At 35.2% G+C, this 23,112-nt stretch overlaps 2 protein-coding genes across 7 annotated transcripts in view; one reads left to right on the top strand and one right to left on the bottom strand.

The window, feature by feature from the left end:
- The window catches only part of Nup188 (nuclear pore complex protein Nup188), a 227,800-nt gene that overhangs the window by 5,114 nt on the left and 199,574 nt on the right, over window positions 1-23,112 (bottom strand). Inside the window, exons 1-6 of one of the 2 annotated variants that reach the window (XM_083050105.1) lie at window positions 2,408-2,418; window positions 2,026-2,070; window positions 1,572-1,788; window positions 979-1,446; window positions 773-897; window positions 91-619 (exon numbers count right to left, since the gene is read on the bottom strand). In XM_083050105.1, the coding sequence (XP_082906231.1) occupies window positions 91-619; window positions 773-897; window positions 979-1,446; window positions 1,572-1,788; window positions 2,026-2,054 (1,368 nt within the window). In that variant the 5' untranslated portion in view covers window positions 2,055-2,070; window positions 2,408-2,418. Of the gene's footprint in view, window positions 1-90; window positions 620-772; window positions 898-978; window positions 1,447-1,571; window positions 1,789-2,025; window positions 2,071-2,407; window positions 2,419-23,112 lie in introns of those variants that run through there. The other variant, XM_083050104.1, reaches the window with a different exon arrangement.
- The window catches only part of Cmpy (crimpy), a 258,654-nt gene continuing 243,301 nt past the window's right edge, over window positions 7,760-23,112 (top strand). For 2 of the 5 annotated variants that reach the window (XM_083050110.1, XM_083050106.1), the window contains exons 1-3: window positions 7,762-8,207; window positions 9,601-10,231; window positions 17,117-17,259. In XM_083050110.1, the coding sequence (XP_082906236.1) occupies window positions 10,086-10,231; window positions 17,117-17,259 (289 nt within the window). In that variant the 5' untranslated portion in view covers window positions 7,762-8,207; window positions 9,601-10,085. Of the gene's footprint in view, window positions 8,208-9,600; window positions 10,232-17,116; window positions 17,260-23,112 lie in introns of all 5 variants that reach the window. The other 3 variants (XM_083050111.1, XM_083050109.1, XM_083050108.1) reach the window with 3 other exon arrangements.

Below are 23,112 nucleotides of genomic sequence, written 5' to 3'. Positions count from 1 at the left end.
CTAAAAATAAAGAACGATAATTGTATCATGTAATAATTAAATATTTAATATAATAAATTTGGATATATATAATATCATAACATTATATACCTTCTTGGCACTCGTAATGGTTGTGGATGCAAGACCAATAGCTATACTGGTTAAAGGTTTAAACTTGTAAGGATATAATTCCACAGCAACTTTATAAATCGGCCACAAGCCATCGTATCGTTCCTCCCAAAATCTATCCGCGCATTCTGGAAACTTGATTATAGCAGCCATAGCGTCGAAAATACCATTTAAAGCGCTTAACCGATCTTCATCGATAAAAGCGCACACCAAAGTGAGAAGATTGTAAACACTGCTTCGCACGACTTCAGCATAGTAGGTCTCTTCTTGAAACATTTCACAGTTCATTAAATCTCGCAAATAGTGGAACACATCGAGCTGTATGGCTTTAATACCAAACGGTCTGAAGCGATTTAACGTGTCCATATTATCTGGATCAATCGCATAATTAGCTAACATCCACGATAGAAGCAATGGTCCATCTTGCGGTGAATTTTCACGGACGCATTTGTGTTCAAAGATTTCTTGCATATTGCTTCTGATACTATTTATCCAGTCTTCCATAGCAGTGCTGAAACAACACAAATATAGCAACAAATGAAACATATATAAGATTACACACAAATAACAACACAATCAAAATTATTAAAATTAAATTTATATTATATTTATGTATTAATTAAACTTTATTTTAATAACGAAAAGTAACTCAATGTTAACTTACTGTTTTGTCACATCTAATGCGACAAGTAATAATCCTATTTGACTGTATTGTATCTGTTCAATTTTTTTAGTGATAGCTTCTTTGTCTTCGTGACTTTTTGTACTCGCTAATCGTCTAGGTTCACCCTAAAAAATATTTATAGTATGTATTCAAACAAAATTTTCAATGCTCTTAACGTATAAAATTTTTAAAAGTATGTGTCTTACCCCAATGCTTCCATAGAACTTAACAAATTCATGATCAGCAATATGTACATCGTGTATGATCACAGTCAATATGTGGAGCAATTCGCGCATTTCAATCAAAGTACTATTATATAATCTATGCAAATAATCTTCAGTACAGAATTGCGATCGTGTAGGTGGATTTACAAATTTCAATACTTTAATTTGCTTTCCTATAGATTCAAGTAGATTTCCCATCAAGATCTCATCAAAAAATTTTGCAAATTCTTTATGATAAGGATGTCTTTCATTATCTTTATATTCAATCATAAGTTTAAGACATTTTATTAAAGTCACTCTCTCGGAGTAATAAAAGTTCCAAATATCATCAATTAAACTTTTTATAGAAGTGAGATCAGTAAGCTGTGCTGCAAAAGTCTCTGCGCAATTTCTGTATTCATAGGACACAAAATTGCATACGAGATCCCAGGTAATTGTGGCATCCAAGTTCTAGTTGACAAATTAAGAATGTTAACATTAGTATATTTTGAAAATGTATTAGAATAAAAATTAAATGTAAATTTTATAATTTGTATATTTGCAATTATAGAGTGATATATTTATAATATACTTACAATAAGTGGCGCAAGTTTACTAATCAAATCATACATCTGTTGAAGAGGAGGTGGATCTCTTTTAGAGATGCTTTGCAACGATGCATCTGTATATGGCTTAAAAAACTGAAGCCCTTCCTTGAGTAAAATAGTTCCATTCTTTATTTCATCTTCAACAGTCTCTTTGGCACAACAGCATGTTGTGCCAGATATTATGGACCACAGGTCTTTGCTGCAACTTTTTATTAATTATTATTAATAATTGATAAAATATATCATATTACAGAATTATTGCATTATATAAATTAATGAGACTATTTTATTGTTTAAGAAAAGTCAATATTAAAATAATATTGATAACAGATGTTGCTGTTCTTTCCTAATTAAGAATCTATTTCTTTTTGTGATCAAAAATAATCGTGAGAAGTTATATAAAATTTGACAACTATTTTTATTTTATATATTATATACTTACGGCAAGTTGCCCATGGGAGACACTTCCATGTTGAAAATATTATTTCTATATCAGAAATATATATCGTTTATACAGCGTTTATAATACAAATGAATAAACTACACTACTGCGTATATTTTTAAGCAAATAGTTATTTCACGATCGTAATGATTTGTCACATAAATAAACAAATATTATAGCTATCAATAACCTCACTTTCGCTATTGGCGGGTATAACGTTTGCGTTGAATTATTCATATAAAACCAGTGTGAGAACCTTATATACGCTAGAGCCATCTTTACAGAAGACGGTAAACTAGGCGCAGTTATCTATATTATCGACGAATAATGCAACATTTCGTATGAAGATGTCGCCACCGAAAGCTATATCGTTAATAATTACCTCGAATTTGAATTCAGTCGTTTCTTACGCCGCACAACGATAGATTCTCCCGAAGGAGGAGGTCCGTAGATTGATGTATTTTACGAGGTAAGTTTAATTACAATTGCGTAATATTCTTACTGCAACAGATGTATGCAACTCTTATGTAGTAGATTTCAATATATCTCTTTGTGTACATTCCATAAAGGGCTATCGCGTTTCTGATCGCTGTTTTTTTCGAAGGAAAGAAGAGGCGGGTGGCGAGTGATATCTGCGACACAAAATGGCGTCAAAACTTTACTGAATTTATATTACATGTTTTCAGCCGTTCCTTCACCGCGAATATTCGTTCTCATCTTCGACGATGATCTTCGATGACGAGTATTATGTCTGAGACGGAGATCTACGGGTTTCAAGCACAGAATTTCAACGAGATAGAAAGCAAGGAGCAGCTTACCGTGTACGACCGCGCCACGAGACTTCAGAGCTACACAAGTAATATACAAAGCATAATACAAACACAAATAAATATAAATGGACGGGAAATAATGATAATCAATATTGATTTCTTAAGATATCGGTGCTTCATTCATTGAAAGAATGTAAAGAAGATAGGGACAGTTTCTTGTAGAGAGAGAGCAAGCAAGAGAGAGAGAGAGAGAGAGAGAGAGAGAGAGCGAGAGAGAGAGAGAGAGAGAGAGAGAGAGAGAGAGAGAGAGAGAGAGAGAGAGAGAGAGAGAGAGAGAGAGAGAGAGCGAGAGAGAAAGAGAGCGAGCGAGAGAGAGAGAGAGAGAGAGAGAGAGAGAGAGAGAGAGAGAGAGAGAGAGAGAGAGAGAGAGAGAGAGAGAGAGAGAGAGAGAGAGAAGAGAGAGCGAGAGAGAGATTATATTATTTTAAAATATATATTATTAAAATAACAAAATTATTGATATTTTTATATACTATCTAAAAAAATACTTCTTTCATTATTCGCTATTAAAATTAAAAATTATAAAGTGTTCTATTTCTCGTCTATTATATTTTAATTATATTTTAATGACAAATACTTTGGCTATTTTAAAATAAGTTCTTTTTGCTCAATTAAGGATTTAATATATCATGATATTATATATAGAAAATGAATGAAATTCACGTGCAATTTAAAGCAAGTTTAAAATTAATCGATTAGAATAATCTTAATACTGTTGCTCATGATTACAATTTCCATTTTTAATTTATACATTGTGTCTGATACTAATTGTAAGTATATTGTTTTGAAATAGGTCTCGATGACTAATAACTGCCATTCAGTAAGCATTAGGAGCGAGTACGGCACGTAACACGCGCGAGAAAAAAATCGTCCGCACGAGCGCGAGGTGAAGAGGGCGAACGCCGCACGAGTTTCGTCACAGGCATTTATCACACTTAGGATCCGCTACTCCGCCAGAAAAACGTTGACAGCTAGATTCATCCGCGAGATATTACCAGGTATTAGACGACGTGTAAAGTGTGACTCTCGCGGAAATGCTGTATGAGGATGTACACCGTGTTTTGTGCGCGTGCTCTCGCACGACAAACGCTTCTTTGTTGAATATCTGCCGTGTAATTCTCACGCAGTCGCTGCCAACAATTTATGATATAGAAATCATATCTGCAACATATGTTATTATTTTTTGTTATGTTCTTAAATCATTGTTTATAATTATATATATATATATATATATATATATATATATAATATTTATAATTATATATTTGTACTGAATATATATAATTACATCAAAAATATCTAAAAAATCATACAAAATAATTTTAAAAAATAATACAATATTAAGTGTTTTGTGTTTATGAATAGGAATTATAATCTAATACATATTTTTTATATCTTTGTATAACTTATAATTTATAATGTATAATGTATAATTAAAGTAATATTTGTGATATATGTATATATATTTATAAATATATATACACATATATCACAAATATTACTTTAATTATACATTATAAATTATAAGTTATACAAAGATATAAAAAATATGTATTAGATTATAATTCCTATTCATATATATGTATATATATTTATAAATATACATATATCACAAATATTACTTTAATTATTACATTATAAATTATAAGTTATACAAAGATATAAAAAATATGTATTAGATTATAATTCCTATTCATAAACACAAAAAAATTAAGATTGTATTATTTTTTAAAATTATTATTTTGTATGATTTTTTAGATATTTTTGATGTAATTATATTTAGTACAAATATATAATGTGTATATATATTACAAGTAAATATTACTTTAATTAGATATTACATATTAAACAGAGATATAAGAAAATTTTATTAGATTAAAAATATAATATAGTTTTATAGAAATAGAATAATTTTTATAATTTATTTTAAAACTTAATTTTAATTTTAACTATAATTTGCTAATTAAATTTTATTTTAATTATTTTTTTTAAATAATATGTTATACAAATTAAAATAATATGTTATAACGAAAGTACACAATAGCAGTACTGCCTGACTGCCAGTTACGAGACGCGCAATACGCCAAGGTCGCAAAGTCGGGTTGCCCGGACCGCCGAACCGAGTCGAGCCGAGTCGAGCCGAGACGAGCCGAACGCCGAGCTCGCAGTTCGCAGCGAAGTACGCCGCAACCGCCATTACGACTTTGCGACCGTAGCGTGTTGTGCGTCCCGTAACTGGCACAAGTCTGTTTGTTGCAGGTACATTTTCGGTTGTTCGCGATCAACGTTTGCACGCTCATCGCCGGTCCGCGACTGTACGAGCGCGAGTTTAGTGTTTTTACGTGCTTAATTACCGTATAAATCCGATCGCGTCGCGAAATCTTGCACCGACAAGGTGATCGCGATTGCACGGGCGAGTCCATTACGCAGGCGACGCCATTACATGAGCGAGTCTACCATGTACACGGGCGGATCGAATTACCGTTGTGCTTTCGACCCGAATTTCCGGAGTTTTTCGGCGTTGTCGATCCGCGATTTCTACGTCGTTGAATTGTGCGTCGAAATGTAGTGCCCAGTTTCGTGGAATATCTCGGAGGCGATTCCTGAGTGCGTCGCGGGGGAGTCGCCGCATCATCGTCGTTCGATGAGGTTAGGCCCACCTCCGATAAGTAGGCTTTGAAAAAAGCGGCGACGCGAAAACAGAGCATCGGTTCGCGCGCGAATAAGCTCTCGCGATTGTCGCGTTTTACCGAAACGCGTCGAAAATGTAATATCTAAAATCCGGACGTCGCCGCTCGTCGCGAACGAAAAAAATAACGCGAGTGCAAGTGTTTCGAAGCTTCTTCTGAGAGGAGGAGGAGGCCCGGGGTGGCATCGGGCAACGGCAGAGCAACGATAGGGTAAATATAATTTACAATTTATTTAACTTTTTATTTGTTATTTGCGAGCTTATCCATTTATCTTCGCGGTAATGATCCACATTTTACATTTTGTGTAATAATGAATATAAAATATCCTAGATTTTATATTTTGAAATACTTACAATATTTAATAATGAATATAATAATTTTTAATAATTTAATAATAAATATTTGTATATGTATACACAGAGAGAATTTTCTCTTAAAATTTACCCTGAAAATCGTATAGTAATCGTGGGACAATATGGTATGGAAAGAATTTTATGAGAATTTCTCTGATTAATATTTTTATCACAATAAAAATAATAATATCTATCACAATAAAATATAAAACATGTTTGATTAATTTTACTAAACTGCGTGGTAAAATTACTCAAACATGTTTTATATTTTAACGTGTAGATATTATGTTTATTGTGATAAATATATTAATCGAAAATTGAAATATTAAGAGAAATTCTCATAAAATTCTTTTCATACCATATTGTCCCAAGATTACCATGATTTTCAGGGTAAATTCTAAGAGAAAATTCTCTCCGTGTATAAAATACAATTTCTACATTGTATTATATTTAAGAGATATGTAGATATAATTATTTATGTAATGCCGCGTAACTAGATTCTTTTATTATTAAATATTTTAATTAAAATATTTAATAGTAAAAATAAATAGTAAAATATTTTAATTTAAATATTTTTTATAATTATTTCTATCTTTCTTTAAAAAATATTTCTTTGCAAATTGTGTCTTTAATGTAGTTTTTAATATCTTAAAGTACATAAGCTTTTTTATATATACTAAATAACACAAAAGTTAACTGTGCGTATAATATAATCATTTTTTGAAACATTAAAATTAATATTTAAATTTTGAAATTAATTTTAATATTTCAAGAAATAATTTGAAATATTATAAATGATTTAAATTATTCAATAATTGTTTCATATAATATTTATACGTTTATATTTTACATTTTACAGATTAACATGGTTTCCAATTCCGCACATCAAATTGGTGAGTGTTGAATTATTTAAACAAATTTTGAAGGTAGTTGTGAAAAATACATATATATATATATAAGATAAAATTATTAGGAATAAACCTTTTTTCTCTGATAATTATAATATAATTTGCAATAATAGATGCATCGATAATATTCTTTTTATTCTTATTTTAATTCTTGCAGATTGTTTGATATCTAAATTTATTTTTTTAAATTTTTATACTTATTTTACACGTTAAAAAAATTGAAGTTTCAAATTAATCATAATATTATATATATAAACACACACACACACACACACACATATTTACATATATCACAAATTATCTTGAAATGAATGAATTAAGATAAATTATTGTATATATGTGTTTAATTTTTGAATGTATATCATAATAGAGATTTTTTCAACATGCACATGTTATAAACAAAAAATAAGAAATGTTTAATAGTTATATTATAACACACTTCAATTAATTTAATAGAACGCGCGTTAATAATTAAATTATATATATTTTTATAATGCGCTAATTTTATCTTATATATATATATATATAATCAGATTATAACTTCTACTTGTAAAAACAAAATATTAGTAATTGTATTTATTTAAATCATTGATGCGTGTAATTATTTAAATATTTCGACGGAATTATAGAAAAAGATATATTTGGGAAAGATTAAAAAAAATATGATTAATATTAGCATAGACTATAATTGTTGGTTTTATGCGATTGTTAATTGCGCTATTGTTGCAACGTTCCGATATAATGTAACAACAATACCGACAGTACAACATAACGGACGGATAAATCGGCGACACACAGCCGCACTGTGTCGTGTTAATTAACCCTTTACAACGCCGCCAATTAAAAATCATAAACTGGACGAGCACAGTCGAGGAAAGCTTACCTGCGGCGTTAAAGCGCCGACGCAGGCCGCGTCGCGGCGCCGTTTCGGAGACGCTGATCGTCGCCGCGACCAGTGCACGTTCATCTCGAACGCGGAACGTATCGTGTGTTTTCTATTCGTAGCTTCGTTATCGAGTGCTTCATTCGGGCGACCCTGTCGTGTGCACGATGTCGTGTGTACGACGTACGTGACGTGGGGGAAGACGCGGTCGCGATTCTACTATGCGAGCCAGCATAGTTCGCCGAGGCGAAAAGTTTCCGTTTCACCGAATGATCGAATCTTTCCGTTCCTCGATGCCGACAATTTTCGTCCGTTTTCCTTTCCTTTGACACTGCTCGAATAATTTTACATCGACGCGCCAGCACCCCTTCGAATTATTCCGATTGTTTATCTTAAGTTTGTCAGCGCGCGAATATTTTTGTGCGAATATCGAACGCAAGTTCGCGTCGTCTAGTCGCAACTGGTTCGATATGCTAGCTGTACAATCTTTCGATCTGTAACGCAGTTCCGTAATACAGGTGATATGTTACCCCCTGAAAAGTGTAATAGCTTGCCCGTCACAGATTTAATTAACGCGAGCTCTTTGATGCGTGAACGAACGAATGAATGGATGTCACTTGGACACGATTCTCAAAGAGAGAGCAAGGGAATTCGAGTCTATCTAACCGAACATGAATTTTCTTCGGATGCGTATTACGAAGTTTCAATTCACACATATCCTTCGCACTTGTTGCTATTAAAATTCACTTTCAGAAATCTGCAACCGGAAGGGGAAATCTCATGGCATCTCTCGCAGATGCGAAACAGAATATGTGGCGAGAAACTTTGAATATTTCGTCTTCTCGTACTGTGAATATTTCGTATTCGCGTTTACACAATCGCATATAATTCTACATCGCGATTCTCGTTCTCCATCGATATATCCGTTAAAAAACGCGTGTATATGGATATTATAGTGCGATACGATAGGCACGTGCTCTCCTTTTGCATTTACGCGGTTCAAGGCATATTTTCGTGCTTTCGTCGATGCAATACCTATCTACGGTATGCGCCTGCATTGCGTTTTACACGGCAATGCGGATGTTCGGGGCATCACCGTGCCAGGATGCATGTATCCGTGTAATTTGGGCACGTCGCAAATTTAGCCGGTGCTCGACAACTTTTTGATGTGTCCCACTTCATAGTCCTTTGGGATAAACTATTCACGGTTGATACATATACTTTACAGTGCGCTATTATAGCTTATAATTCTTTGAAAAATCATCACTTAGAAGTTAGTCGGGTTGTTTACGCACCTTTCGTCTAAACGTCATCAAAGAAGCTTAAATATCGTCTTTTTCCTCTAAAACGGAAATAATTTTACTTACGTAGACATCAAAGTTACGGGAATATATAAGAGAATATTTAAAAGAATTTATAATATTTTGCTAAATATATACTTATATACATATATCTGTGTATGTATGTGTGCGCGCCTGTATTCGATATACATATATACATTTCTCCTATTAAATAACTTACTCTAAAAATTTTATATCTAACTATAAACCATTCTCCTTATTATATACAGATATATTTCCATGTTTACAAGTCTCATTTGGCATCATACATTATTTTGCAAGATTAGAACGTAAAAAATGAATAAGACGTAAGAAATGTTTTGAAGAAGCATTTGATTTATCTTTGATAATACGGAAAGCTATCTATTTTCTCTTTGTTCGCTTTGCACCTTTAAAGCACGTTTAATTTGATCCGTTGTTTGCTAACATTTTATATCCGCATATACAAAAATACGAAAATTGGAATTAATTTTCATCGTCTGACACGATTAAGCTATTAAGCAATTTACTGCAAAATTGTGAACACATCATCACGTTTCTGTTTCATTATTTCTGTCTTTTGTTTGCACAGTTTAATCTACCTTGAATTCCTGAACTTACTATTATTAGCGCCGGATATTTTTGGTGAGATTCACTTCCGCCAGCGCGATTGTTATTATCCTTTTCATCCGGACGATTATTCCGCCCGCAAAATGAACGTGCGCGATATTCCAGCGAACTGCAAACGGTAAAATGTAGATCGGCAACACATCTTTCTTTACGTTTCCCCGGGACATTATTCAACGCGGCCGCGAGCCTGCATCCTTCCGGTGGAACACCTCTTTATCGCGCACGTGTGACAAATCGAGAATCGAACGAGTTTCGTAACGTGAAGACGTCTCGGGGTGTGAACTTGAGCGCGATGGACATCCTCGCTTCGTTTGGCTCGTAATTGTGCGGCCGACGAGACAGAGGATATATATTATAAGATAGAGAAGAGGGTAGAGATAAAGGAGAGGAGACAACGGACAGAGGAAAATCATCGACGGGACGGCCGTCGAGAGGGACGAGGGCAAAATGAGGGCTCCGTTGCTCCTCTTGGGCGGTATTGTTGTACTGTCGCTCGCGGTGGCGAGAGCTCTCTCGTGTGTGTGCTCGCCGCTGGAGTGCGACGTTCTCACCGACGAGGACTGCCCCGGAGGCCTCGCCTGGGATCCCTGCAGGTACAGACACCTGCGTTTACCTTCGGCACTGCCCGGTGCGGTGCGAGAGCTCAAAGCGAGAAGCAAGTTCGATATACGAGCTTCCATACGGAATGTGGCCATTTACGCGCTTCCTAGTATTCCTTCGCGCTCGCGGAAAAATCTTTACTCTAGGCAGGATATCACGGGCGCGCGAAAACATTTAATATCCTCGACCCGGCGATTTTGTACAGGACGCCTAGACTATTCGCAATATGCGAGGAAGGTACGCGCGCGCGGAGAATTTATCGTCGCGGAAGATGTTTTAATAAACTTTGAGAATTTTCTTTTTTCTTTCTTTCGAAGAGGAGAAGAATAGAACACACATGTATAGAATTTTCTTACGTAACCTTACATATACGATATTTGCATAATAATTGCCGCTACATCTTCTTCATCGCGAGGATACCATATCCCTTGTACTGCGCGAAAGCGTAATTTTCAATTCGCCTCTCTAAAGCCCCGGACTCTCTCTTTGTGTTCTCCCGTTGTAGCGGTTGTGTTCTAGCTACGCGTTGTAATTAGTTCCGAGTATAGCGAGCAATTAAAACACACGGCTACAATAAGGCCCAGCTACCTGCAATTTTTTTTCTCTCCGCGGGCGGCAAAAAAGTGCCGTCCTTTGTTGTTCATCCACCTTTGTGCATCGCGAATTACATTTTCGCGTTAGCGAATCATTTGTGGAAAAATCGCGCGCAGAGAAAGGGATGAGGGTGAGGGAGATAACCACGAGATAAACCGTGCGCACGCATTGAAAAAGGAATTGAATGCGCATGAAGAGCTAGCGTAGGTCTCAGTCCGAAATATTCTGTTACATGATAGCGTTTATCATCGACGTGTTCGGTAGATACCGAATAGATATGCGGTCGACATGTTGCGAGATCTATTGCCCTTGGGTCTATTTTCGCTCGTCCACACATACAGGCGTACGGGCGATTGTCACGACATTTTGTACATGTACACATACGTTGTTCATATACCGTAAAATTCGAACGAGGGATGAGTGTGCACCTGAGTTTTAGATACGCGCCGTGTTTTATGGCCCGTACAAATAACTTGATGCAAAACAGGTCATCCGCGCTTGTAAACGCTGCGCGTTAAGAATAATATATAACGAGGTTAATAAGTAACTAGACGCGCGCGAGAGAGAAACATTTTTTAAAAATTTTGCAGTTCGAGGAAATAATTTGCACCAACGTCGTAAAACTATATAGTTATCGTTGCACGCTAAGTTTTATCGCAGCATATCGTAGCATTTTATCTTGTATTTATTTCATGAATTATCTACCTGTAAAGAAATATAACGTTTATAATATCTTGTTAATTATTATTACGAAAGAGTCGCATTTATATATGCAGGCGTAAAGTATACGACGTATCGCGTGATAATATTACGTGATAAAGCGCGTTGGAAACCGCAGTCTCACAATTATTATCATCTTTTTAACATATAAGAGCGAGAGAATGCACAGGCACATCCTCTTTAATAAATATTTGCGAGAAAAGTACCAAGAGATAAATTCCGCTTCGCGCGAGGGCGTATCGATGAAGCGCAGATCGATGGCGATTTCATTTGTGAATCTGCGATAACAATGGATTGCAAAATTAGATTGATGCGCGCGTTCATGCGCGATGAGTATATTTATATAGGGGAAAGAGAGAAAAAAATAACATCGCGCGTTTGCTACTAAAATAATGATACATTTTGCATCATTTGTTGCATCAGATGTTAGAGTATATTAGAAATCTGTGGACTAAATTTCTTCCCTTAACTTAAAATATACGTATCGTATATGTATATATATGTATATAAAAAACTTAATCTCCCATATCTGGATAACAAGTTCTTTCAAACACTTAACTTATGTAACTGTCGCACGTATCGTAAAAGTGATAATATCTTTATACAGAGATATCCATGTAGGTCAATCTTGATTGTAGATATCTCTGTTAGGTACTTATGTACTTATAAAGACAGCTTCGATGACTCAACGATTTCAGCCAGGTTCGGCCAGGTATATATTACACAATACGCAATTAGAAAGCCTTTCATCTTGTCTATATTCACGAGTTGGGTGGATAAGACGGCTCTTCTCGCGGCCGCTCGAAGCGTTAGAAATGTGTGCGGTGAGATCGAGATTCCTCCTTTTCTCCTTTCCTTTCGATTCTTTACGATCGAGAAAGTTACTCGTAGGATGAACAATTTCAACGTAATTGCTTTTCAAGTGCGAGACAAAGATTGATGCCCGTGCGAGAATCGAATAAGAATCACGTCGGCGATTGAGAATCTTGAATTGAGATCGAGCTGTGAATTATGCGTTAGATTAAATCTTTGAATAAGGGAATGTGAAACGTGCGTTTCGCTTTCGGGGAGAAGAGACACGGGTATAGATATACTTATATTATCGGTAACTATTTCCTTCTGGTCTTTTAGAGCGGACGGTTTACTCTTGCGCGATCGCAAAGGCGGATTCTTTACGAAATTCATACGAGACCTCGAGAAATCTTCATGCGCAATCCTAAAGCTTATCTACCAAGCGTTCCGTTTCTCAAATTTTCTCTCTCTCTTTCTCTGTTATTTCGCTTCGCGTATTTCTACGGTATTTCACCATATACATAATAATACAGTCACGCGCGCGCGTCGATATGTACGATATGCTGATTCGAAAATGTCAGAATTGAATTTCAAAGGGAAGCGACGCGCCCGTTTGCGGAAATAGAGAAAGAATTCTTTTGGAGTGGCTTTGGACAGTTATAGCATCTTTCCCGAGGGCCCTTTGCGAATTCAATAGGTGTAGCTAACGTTTATTGCACGGAATTTCCGGAAGGAAAGTTTTTATACGAGAGAAAGAGAGTCCCGGCGATTTTCGAGGAGAGGCAGCGGCGATCGGCTATCGAAACGATACTACGATACGCGATACCGAAGGATAAGTCGGCTAGTTTCAATGACGACGCGGTAGTTTGAGAAGAGAAAAAGTTATATCGAGTCTTCCCTACACGTACGGCAAGAATATTGCTTTATGTAAATTTCCAGCATCCCGACGAGACGTGTCGTCGCGGTAACAGGCAATAAATACCGTCGATCGTGTCGACGACACGTCGGTGAATTGCTACCATCGTTAAGAACGACGTCTTGTTATTTCTTTTTTTTTACTACACGTCATTCCGTTTATAAAAGTTTATAACACGCGATATCGATATAAAAGAGGGAGAGACATATGTCGTGCAATTTCGCGGACGCAACTGCGCGACAGAGCTATCTGCGCTTAATTAAATCTAACGTAAATCTAACGCATTTGAAATGCAATGTGAAATCTCTCTCGTTTCCTCCCGTAAACTCTCAGTGTAACGTTAAACACCGGTTTCAGACCGTCTGGAATTTGAATCTCATCATCCGTTGCCTCCGTTGCAGCTTCGACCGGTTCAATGCATGATCGGAGCTCGCGAATCTCATTCGACATAATCTTATCGTCACGATGGAAAAGACCGCTTTATTACGACTACGGTGAATTGCTGTAGAAATGTGTTTTTACTTCTCATATTTCCAATCTTAGAGAAGAACCGGACGCGTTCTTGATTGTAAGTCGAATAATGCAATCTTGCTGCATTTTGTGACATCTATTTCGAAGAGTTGTCGTTGTCATTGTATTGTGAAGTGATGAAATATTAATAAAATATTTTTTAATGCATTTGAGTAACAATTTCTATATTTCTCTTTGTCAGATATTTTGTCAGGTATCAGATATCGGGATTATATTTCAAATTTAATTAATAAATAAAAATATTTACTTTATATTTTTTTCAATCTTAAAGAAATTAAACTTTCAAGTCGCCAAAGGAAAGAAATCGCGTATATTTTCCGATATTTCGAAAACGCGATTATTGTGTGGAGGCAACGGTGTCTTTTTTTTTTTTTTTTTAAGTTAGATACCGCGATTGGATTTAAAATTCGTACTTGGTGGAAACCGGTAACACGGTTGCACATTCTTGCGTGAAATAATGACAATATATACGAAAGGATACGGAAGCCATACGTTCAACGGCGTATTGGGAATTTATCGGAAAATATTTAGCATGCAACACCATTATTGGTCGCGGCTGTTGCGAATTAGGAATCGCCAGTCGACACAAATTATACTTTTTTTGCCCAGCTCAGAGATAAATGCATTAGCTGCAATGCGCGCGCTTCATATTTCAAGTCCATTTTGATAGCATTAATCGGCATGAGAAATATATGACAGATTTGCATATTGCGTTTTTAAATAAAACTAGAACAACACCAGCGGCGCTACGCGCGCGCCATTCCTCGATTTCATATAAAAAAGAATGATATTTTTATATAAGTTTGTTTAAACTTGATTAATATTTTTTGACAGAAATCAGCTGATTAAAGCGTTCGAATTTGCTAACTAAATTTTAAAATAATATTATGTTATAAAAATTAAAATAATATATTTTAAATAATATATTATAATTCCTTAAACTCGATTAATATTTTTGACAGTTATCAGCTGATTTCTGTATCATCCTTTTTAACATAAAATCGAGGAATGACGAGCGTGTAGTGTGCGCTTGTGTTGTTCTAGTCCCTTTCTAAAATAGGCAAGTCGATTCTCGCAAATTGTTGACTCTTTTTCGCGATGTTGATTAGCTGTCTCGATTTGCATTATATTCATAGCATCGAGAATCTGTCATCGTGAGAGTTAACAGTTTGACAGTTTGTCCAAAATAAAATAAAATAATGTTTTAAATAATGTGTTTTAATACTTTAAATTCGATTAATATTTTTGACAGTTATCAGCTGATTTCTGTCAAAAAATATTAATCGCGGACAAAGTATATATTATAAGTATATATTATAACATATTATTTACAACATATTATTATAATTAAAATAATAATATTTTGTAAGTAATATAATATGTTATACTTTATCAACATCGCGGAAAAGCGACAACAATGTCAATAACATGCTTTTTTTAGAAAGGGATAAATTATATTTTATAGACTATATTTTCTACATTGATTACACACACACACACACACACACACACACACACACTTCTTTAACATATTATATAAAACAAAAATCAATTATATTTATTTACGTCGATGACGTATAATTTGTATTTTATCACTATGTATTATCTTTTAGCCTTTTGATCCGATTATATTACTCTTCCTCACGAGCTACATTTTTGTGTCATATAAGAATGCGTAGAACGGAAGGGTATATTAAGAGGAGTAGATTGTTTCGCGCAAAAGCGACAACGAACATGGAAGGCTTCTTTGTCCCCGCTACCGAGACAACGTAATAAAATTCCTGGTTGCAGTTGACAATTTTCCGCGAGATTATTTTCCGCGCGATGCACCGCAGGCTGTGCCTTGAAATTCCTCCCATACTTTTTTCCACCGCAACTTCGTAAGACTATGCTCCGCGCTGTTGAGCATGCTGCGCGCCAAAGTGATATGCATTCGCATAATACGTAGAAGCTTCTCAATTTCTTACATCTCGATTCAATCCGAGTTTCTTCGAGATAAAAATGCAAATGTCATTGCCAGGATTTACACATTGGATTGAAAATTCTATGGTGTACAAGTGCGACAAAGTACAAATTTTTCATACAAGTTTTTCCATGAATATATTTCATATAATTATAAATATTAAAAAATATATATATATGTATATATTATTCAATTGATATATTATATTTAATTAATTATTTAATTAATATATTATATTAATTGAATGTAGTTAATATTTTTCTGTACTTACTGTAGTTTATTCTTAGGAAGAGTTTGAAGCGCTTATGAAATGTTGAAGCGCTAAACCTAAGCCATGCATAAAACTGATTATTAAACAGCTGACATTTATATATTATAAGATATTTGAAAATTTTTCTCAACGTAAAAAATGTTTTGCAGATATTTATAATATATTTATGAAACCTGTTTCTATTTTCGTACGTTTACGGATATTCCGGGATTTTCCGCTAAATTATTGCACGACATTTTTGTTTGCTGACAAATTTAATAATGCGGCTTTACATCATCTCGAAGCTAATGGGTTCATGTCCTGTCCTTCAACATCCGACTGTTGTGTGAAAAGGGACGCCGACAAAATCGTACATTTTCGTTTTGCGAGCGTAAGAAAGATATAGCGCCATTATAAGAAGCGCTTTATATCTTTAAAGCGTTTGTATCCTCTTGTCACCCGCAGGATTTCTTACAAGGAAACAAATGGCCACATTCGAATCGAAGCAATCTGATTGGCCGCGATGCACATGTAGTTGTCGCCGTTTGTTCGTTTCGTCTACCTCTACCTTATAACGTCGGCAACAATTTTCCGCGCTGTTCGTTTTTCGCCGATAAAAAAAGAGGCAAAACACAACAGATTGAGAGGCCGGGCATACGAGAGCTGAATATATCTCCGATATATATTTCGCCGACGAGCAACAATAGCTGCGAGAAAGAAAGAGCTAATAATACACTATTCGTTTATTTCGCGTAGAGATCTACTTTCCTCGTTTCTGTTATTACGTGCAAGATACGAATTTTTATAGACATCAGAATTAAATTAAAAATCTTCCTAGATAATACTCCAACATATATCGAACATTAAAGATACGTTAAGCATATCGAATAAAAGATATCGCAAAGATATGTATAATCTTGCCACGACATAAAAATACAGCGTGTGATACGCAGTAGTTAATTATAACTTTCTGCTCGAGTTATTTTATTGGCCTTAGTTACCTCGCGTAAACTAACTTGATTTGCGTATCGAGTGTTCCGTGGCTATATTTTTCCCTTATAAATATATATATACATATATGTATATTGATTGCAAGTTTTATGTGTTTACAGGTGTTGCAAAGTATGCGCGCGTGTCGAAGGCGAGCCTTGCGGCGGTCTCTTCGGTTTTTCGGGCAGTTGCGCCGTGGGTCTGCAATGTGTAATCACGAATCTATTACACCGCAGTCGAGAAGTGGACGAGGGCGTGTGCACGAGTGAGTATTTACGTCAGCATTTTGATTTAAATTGAAATTTTCATACGACCGCAAAAGAGAATGAACCTCACCATGAAAATCAAATGTAATCACTTATATTGTTCGGGGGTTTCGAATTCTTTTGAAAGATGCGATTACAATGCCGATAGAAATGCTAATAAGGATGTGCGATACCGCCCCTTTATTGCACTTCTCTCCTTAGCAAACTATATAATAACAATTGTGCCAGTAATGTGGGGAGAGATTGTTCTATTCTTTATTTTAAAATTAAATTACCATTATGAAACTTTCTTTAAAAGACGACACCCATAATTCTTAATCTCATTACACATTTCTATTAAATTTAAAATACATTTTAAATATTCACATTTTTGCGAGATTCAAAGGATATTTATTTTTTTTAACGATAATAAAGCTAGTTTTATTATAATTCCCGGGACAACGAGGATTACTCGTATATTTCTCTGTGTTACACTCGCGCTAAGTGTATAAAGAAATAATACGGCGATTGTTTTGTCGCGAGTAAAATGCAGCGCTGTCCGCATTTAATAAGCGTAAAATCGACAATAAATCTTTGTGTAAAATATTTCTGTATAGCGTGCACGTTGATACGATTATATTGAGAGAACGTGTTTTACTGTCTCCCTTTCGGTTTATACTCTGTAGAGTTATATGCCATTCGCGGAGATAATTGGACAGCTTGGCATTAGAGAGAAACTAATCATGAATGACGAATGACAGTTATACAATTGGTCTGTCGTCGTTTTTAGCCGCGTAAACAAACAATTTAACAACACTGATCAACTTTACCCATTAGCACACTCTGTTTTGCATTTAATATAATCGATAATCGATAGTATAAAAGCGGAATAATAATAATAGATATGAGCACGTCTAAGAGATGCGCGCGCGCGTATTGAGAAAATTTATATATAAATTATTCTATATATAAAATTAAAAAGTCACAAAGAAAGTGTACATGTATTAAAATCCGTGATACGGATATTACTCGAGTCCGTATATCTATAATTTTGTTTCGTGCGCGGTATCTATTTTATCTTTTCCAATATATACAGCAAGGTCAAGTAAGATAGAGGCCATTGATTATCTCTGGAGTAATATAATGATAAAATCAATAATTACACTGAATTAGAAAATGCAATATTTATTTAACGATCTTTATATTATATTATCTATACTAACATAAGGCCAATATTTGCGTAGTAATATCAAATCCAAAGCAAATTCTCCAAACTTTGAAATTCCGCGGTGTTAATATTTCGTGTTATAATTTATATGAAACAAACAGCAGCAGTTGCATGAATAATATTCTGGAGTAGAAGTGTTACTCGGATTGCTTGTATTTATATACATATATGTATGTGTATGTGTGTGTGTGTGGTGTGTGTGCGTGTGTGTGTGTGTGTGTGTGCGTGTGTGTGTGTGTGTGTGTGTGTGTGTGTGGTAAAGATGTACTAAGACCGATCGGATACCCTAAGGCACTTTAAATCGACGAAGCCGTTTTTGCACGTGCAATTTTTCTCCGCTTGCTCGAATTAAAAAAATGTTACGGCGGTCGCGTGGTCACAGAGAAAAAGATTGCACCGTCGTAGTTTCTGAAACTCTGCTAGTGGGACCCTCCAAATGGAAAAGTTAGTTTTAGGCAAAGTCATGTTTGCGTGAATACATTACTTTTCACTTAGGAATTTTCCGCCGCGCCTTGTACGTGCCAAGTATTGAATCTGTTTCTGCCCCAAAAAGAATACTTGTTCATTGTCAGTATTCACGTAGGTGAATTTTTGCGACACGTGTGCGCGGATCATTTAAAGAGAGTTTTATTATCTTTATAAATATTTATAATTATAATGATTATAAAATTATGAAAATATGATATATACACTGTCGCTCACAACAATATTTCGATTACGATATAAAGCTCGCGATTAAATTGATTACGGCTGTAATCCGCTGCGAAAATTCTTCTTGTCTCCTTTACAATTTCCTTTGCTTTCTGTAAATAATGACAGATTAGCTTTCCTTCGTGTTCACATGGCTGAAATAAATAAGCCACGTGAAGAACTTTAATGCGAAACTCGCCACGGTAATGTCGGAATACATTAAAGTTTATTATTATACCATCGTATTTTTCCTTTTCGGCTTTAAAACTGATGTATCATGCGTTTTGATCGGATTGATATTCGCATTGATACTCGTCATTATCGTATAGGAAAAAAAATTTTTTTTTAAATGAAAACTACATATTTTACTTTAGAAACTTCGTACAATTCGTTTATTTGTACGCATTTAAAGGATGAATGCGGTGAAATATCCGGTATATACTTTTTAAAGAGAGAAGCTCTCGCTACGATATTTTAAACTTTTTGCATGGATTACTCGAAAGCTCCTAGTTCTCACAGTTATATACGTGAGAATTTTGATCGGACAATTTTTAACGATGCTTTGATTCGCGTATTACCGAATAATTAATTATAATTACTTCGAAAGAGGATGTTCGCTTTCATTTTCCAATTCATTGAATAATCGACTCGCAGATGCGCGTTTTTCTTAGGCGCGATCGTTACTCAGTTTCACTGTGAATCCGCATATAACTCTTCTCTTTCCTCACCCTTTTTCCGCTGGCTCGATGTCCTTTGGCTCTTTTGAAAAGTTTTTAACGCTTCGAATAGAATCGTGTTGGTGAATCTGAAAGTGAACGATCCCGCACCACTCGCGAATCTAATTGAGCGATTTTTGAACTTGTTATAACTCGGATTTTCCAAACTTTAGTCAAACGACGATTTCAGAGACTGGAAGAGGAACTAATTAAGGGCCACTGAGATTTGCAAAATACTTTTGCGAAAAATATTCTCCAGTCTCAAAGATTGAACTTTTCGGTCCAATAACTTTGTTCATGCGCTAAGAACGATTTAACTATTGTTCAAAGAAATTCAAAAAATTCAAATATCGAGTCTTTTACTCCAAAATTTGATCAAGTAATTATGTAAATAAATTAGGATAAATATATCGCGTAGTTGTGCTAACATCTATATATGTATATCAAAATATGTAATAATGATTATATGATGTAACACACTAATAATATATAACATTATATAATAATTAATAACAAACCAAATTAGTGCCGCAATTTACAATTATAGTCTATTTCTGAGTCGATTAATATCAGTTTTATTTTTCGCCGGAAAATATTTGTATACAAATTTAATCTATATTGCCGATCATAAATTCTATGTCTAGTATGTTTTTATTTGTCACGATATTTCAAAACAATTGTGATAATCGTTAAAAATAAAAGAGAAAGAGAGAGAGACTCTCGAGAGGGAATACCGTGATGCGTTTCGGATTTTATTAACAGGCTCGAGCGCACGTTGGGGTGCCGTTTCCCGATGGCGATGTGCCAATTCGGTCGCGCGCAACAATCATACAAATTTTCGCTCTACCAGGACGATCCGGTCGGCGATCCTTTAAACTGACGGGCGGCTCGAAATACGAAATTGTCAATATTTGGCCTGCATTAACAACACGCGGACGGGATATACCCCTTTCACGCGATGCGCTTTGCGATCTCGCGTTGCGCACATCCGGCTCGCATTTCGAGCCGAAATACGACGACGTGCCTAGATTTATCGACCAGCATGGGAACAAGTGTGGCTGTTTAACGGGAGGAAGGGGAGAAGGAGGGATTTGACTTGGAAATTTCCATGGCTCATCTCGATTTCCAAAATTTCGAGTCACTGCTGCGTCGCGTACAAACGCGTTTTTTTTTTTTTTTTTTTTTTTTTTTGCATCAAACGATGAAGCTTTTGTTTCGCCAAGGGGTAAAGAGGGAGGGAGGAATAGACGCGGGAGAGAGAGGAGGTAATTCGTTTCGCAGCGTTTACGCTTCAATGATGGAGCTGACGCGCGAAAATGGATGCACTTGTTTCGAGAGTGATACAGCTGACATTTATGATACTTCACGTTCAGTATTTTCATTGAATGCTACAATATATCGCTGCGAATTAATTATATTTATTTGATGCCTCTGCTCTTTGATGTAACGTTGTTATTTGGATGACTGCCGCATAAAAGCTATCCATGCGTCAGCTTTAATAATTTTAAATTGGATATATTTCAAGAGAGAGGAAGGGAAAGAGAATAAGTCTTGCATCATTATTCTGTCAAGGTTGAAATACCTTCGTAACATTATCATAATTAGTTTGAATATATAGATCCGATGTATTTCATCCATTAAAACACATTTATTTTGCAAAAGGCAAACATAAACATAATTACGTTATATCGGCGATATCTTTACTTATCCGCTTACTTATCCATTAGGTAAATTTCGGAAGCAATTTGCGAAATATATTAGTTCCTCTCTCTCTCTCTCTCGCACAAGGCCATAGTTCTAATATATTCACCTCTATAACGGTTAATATGTGCTATTAATACGACGTCGCTATAATGCTTGATGGCTGTTCGCACAGAATCAGTACTGTAAAATTAGTTGCACTGTTCTCTTGTCTCAAAGCAGAGAAACTCTCCCTATTTCATGTGCAGAAAAGATAGTAAAGGGTCTCTTTGCCATCGCGGAACTCAAACTCGAAACTGTCTTCAACTCGACACTTCCGACGAACTTCGACACCGGCATTTTGGAACGCTTCAATAATAACTGCTCCTGCACATTATCTTCTCATTATTATCTTACAGCAGACGGTAATTGAGTTAATCCTATCCAATTTTCTGTGTGCCTCTGTATGAGACATTTGGGTCTCGCTAATGTTCTCTTCCATCTTATTTCTTAGTGAGAAGTTTTCCAATCTGTGTTATATTTCAACATCTTACTCCTTATTCTCATTATTAGTTTTGTTTTATCTTATTGAATGACGAAGGAAAATTAATGAATCTTGAGAAAATCAAAATAATTATAAACTTTATAAATGTTGACCGTACTCTTATTTAGATCGTATTATGAAACTTAATGCGTCAGACATGAGATCACGTGGTGCGAATGAGGTCAAAGTTTTTCAACTTAAAAAGAGAAAATCAAGGATTCCGACAAAGTCCCTATTCTTATTTGGTTCTCTCGCGAACAGGACATGCTTTCGCACTCAAATTTTGTTCACGTCGCGAGCTGCAGGGACCTGGCTTTAAGGACGAACTCGTGTACGTGTCTTTGGAAAATGAAATTGCTTTCGATTTCGCTCTCGCTTCTCGTGATTTCGCGCCGCGGGAATGGATTAGTCGACCTGCCAGCGAGTTCGCATGCAGCAAAATCGGCTTAAGTCGCGGCACGGACGGTTCGTTCGGCTGGAAATTGCTCCAGACTTTGCAGAATAAATGGCAGGTGAAAACGATGACCTGGGAGCTGTGAATTTTCACTTAACAATCTGTTATGCGGATATATTCTACGAAATCTGCATTTATATAACGTTGCGTTGTTTGCCTTATCACTTATTCATTGACCGGTGGTTTTTAACTGACAAGAATTGCTTGTGTGATATCTCCGGTGTATTATTTACATATAATAATATGAAAGCAGACGGATTTTTCCTTCTAGAGTAATTATATTCTTTTTTTTTCGGCATAATCTAAAATTTAATCAATACTGAATAAGTTACATGAAATATTAAAGAACAATTGTGTATAATTATTTTAGATTAAATTTTAAAAATTTTTAGAGCTTTTTTACTATTTATGTATGTCGTTAATAAGAACTATTTTTATGTGATAGCGAAAATAGAATTTTTATAATTTAATTCGTGTGATTTAATATAATTATACATATTACATACATATATGTAACTATAGTTGTTCGCAATATTATTCATTATCTCTATTTGGATTTTT

The sequence above is a fragment of the Prenolepis imparis genome, unplaced genomic scaffold (genome assembly GCF_030444845.1).
Source record: "Prenolepis imparis isolate NDT839.2.m4 unplaced genomic scaffold, iyPreImpa1.0 SCAF_11, whole genome shotgun sequence".
NCBI classification, from domain to species: domain Eukaryota; kingdom Metazoa; phylum Arthropoda; class Insecta; order Hymenoptera; family Formicidae; genus Prenolepis; species Prenolepis imparis.
Note: the sequence above shows the minus strand (reverse complement) of the source record. Positions and strands in the feature narration are given on the sequence as shown.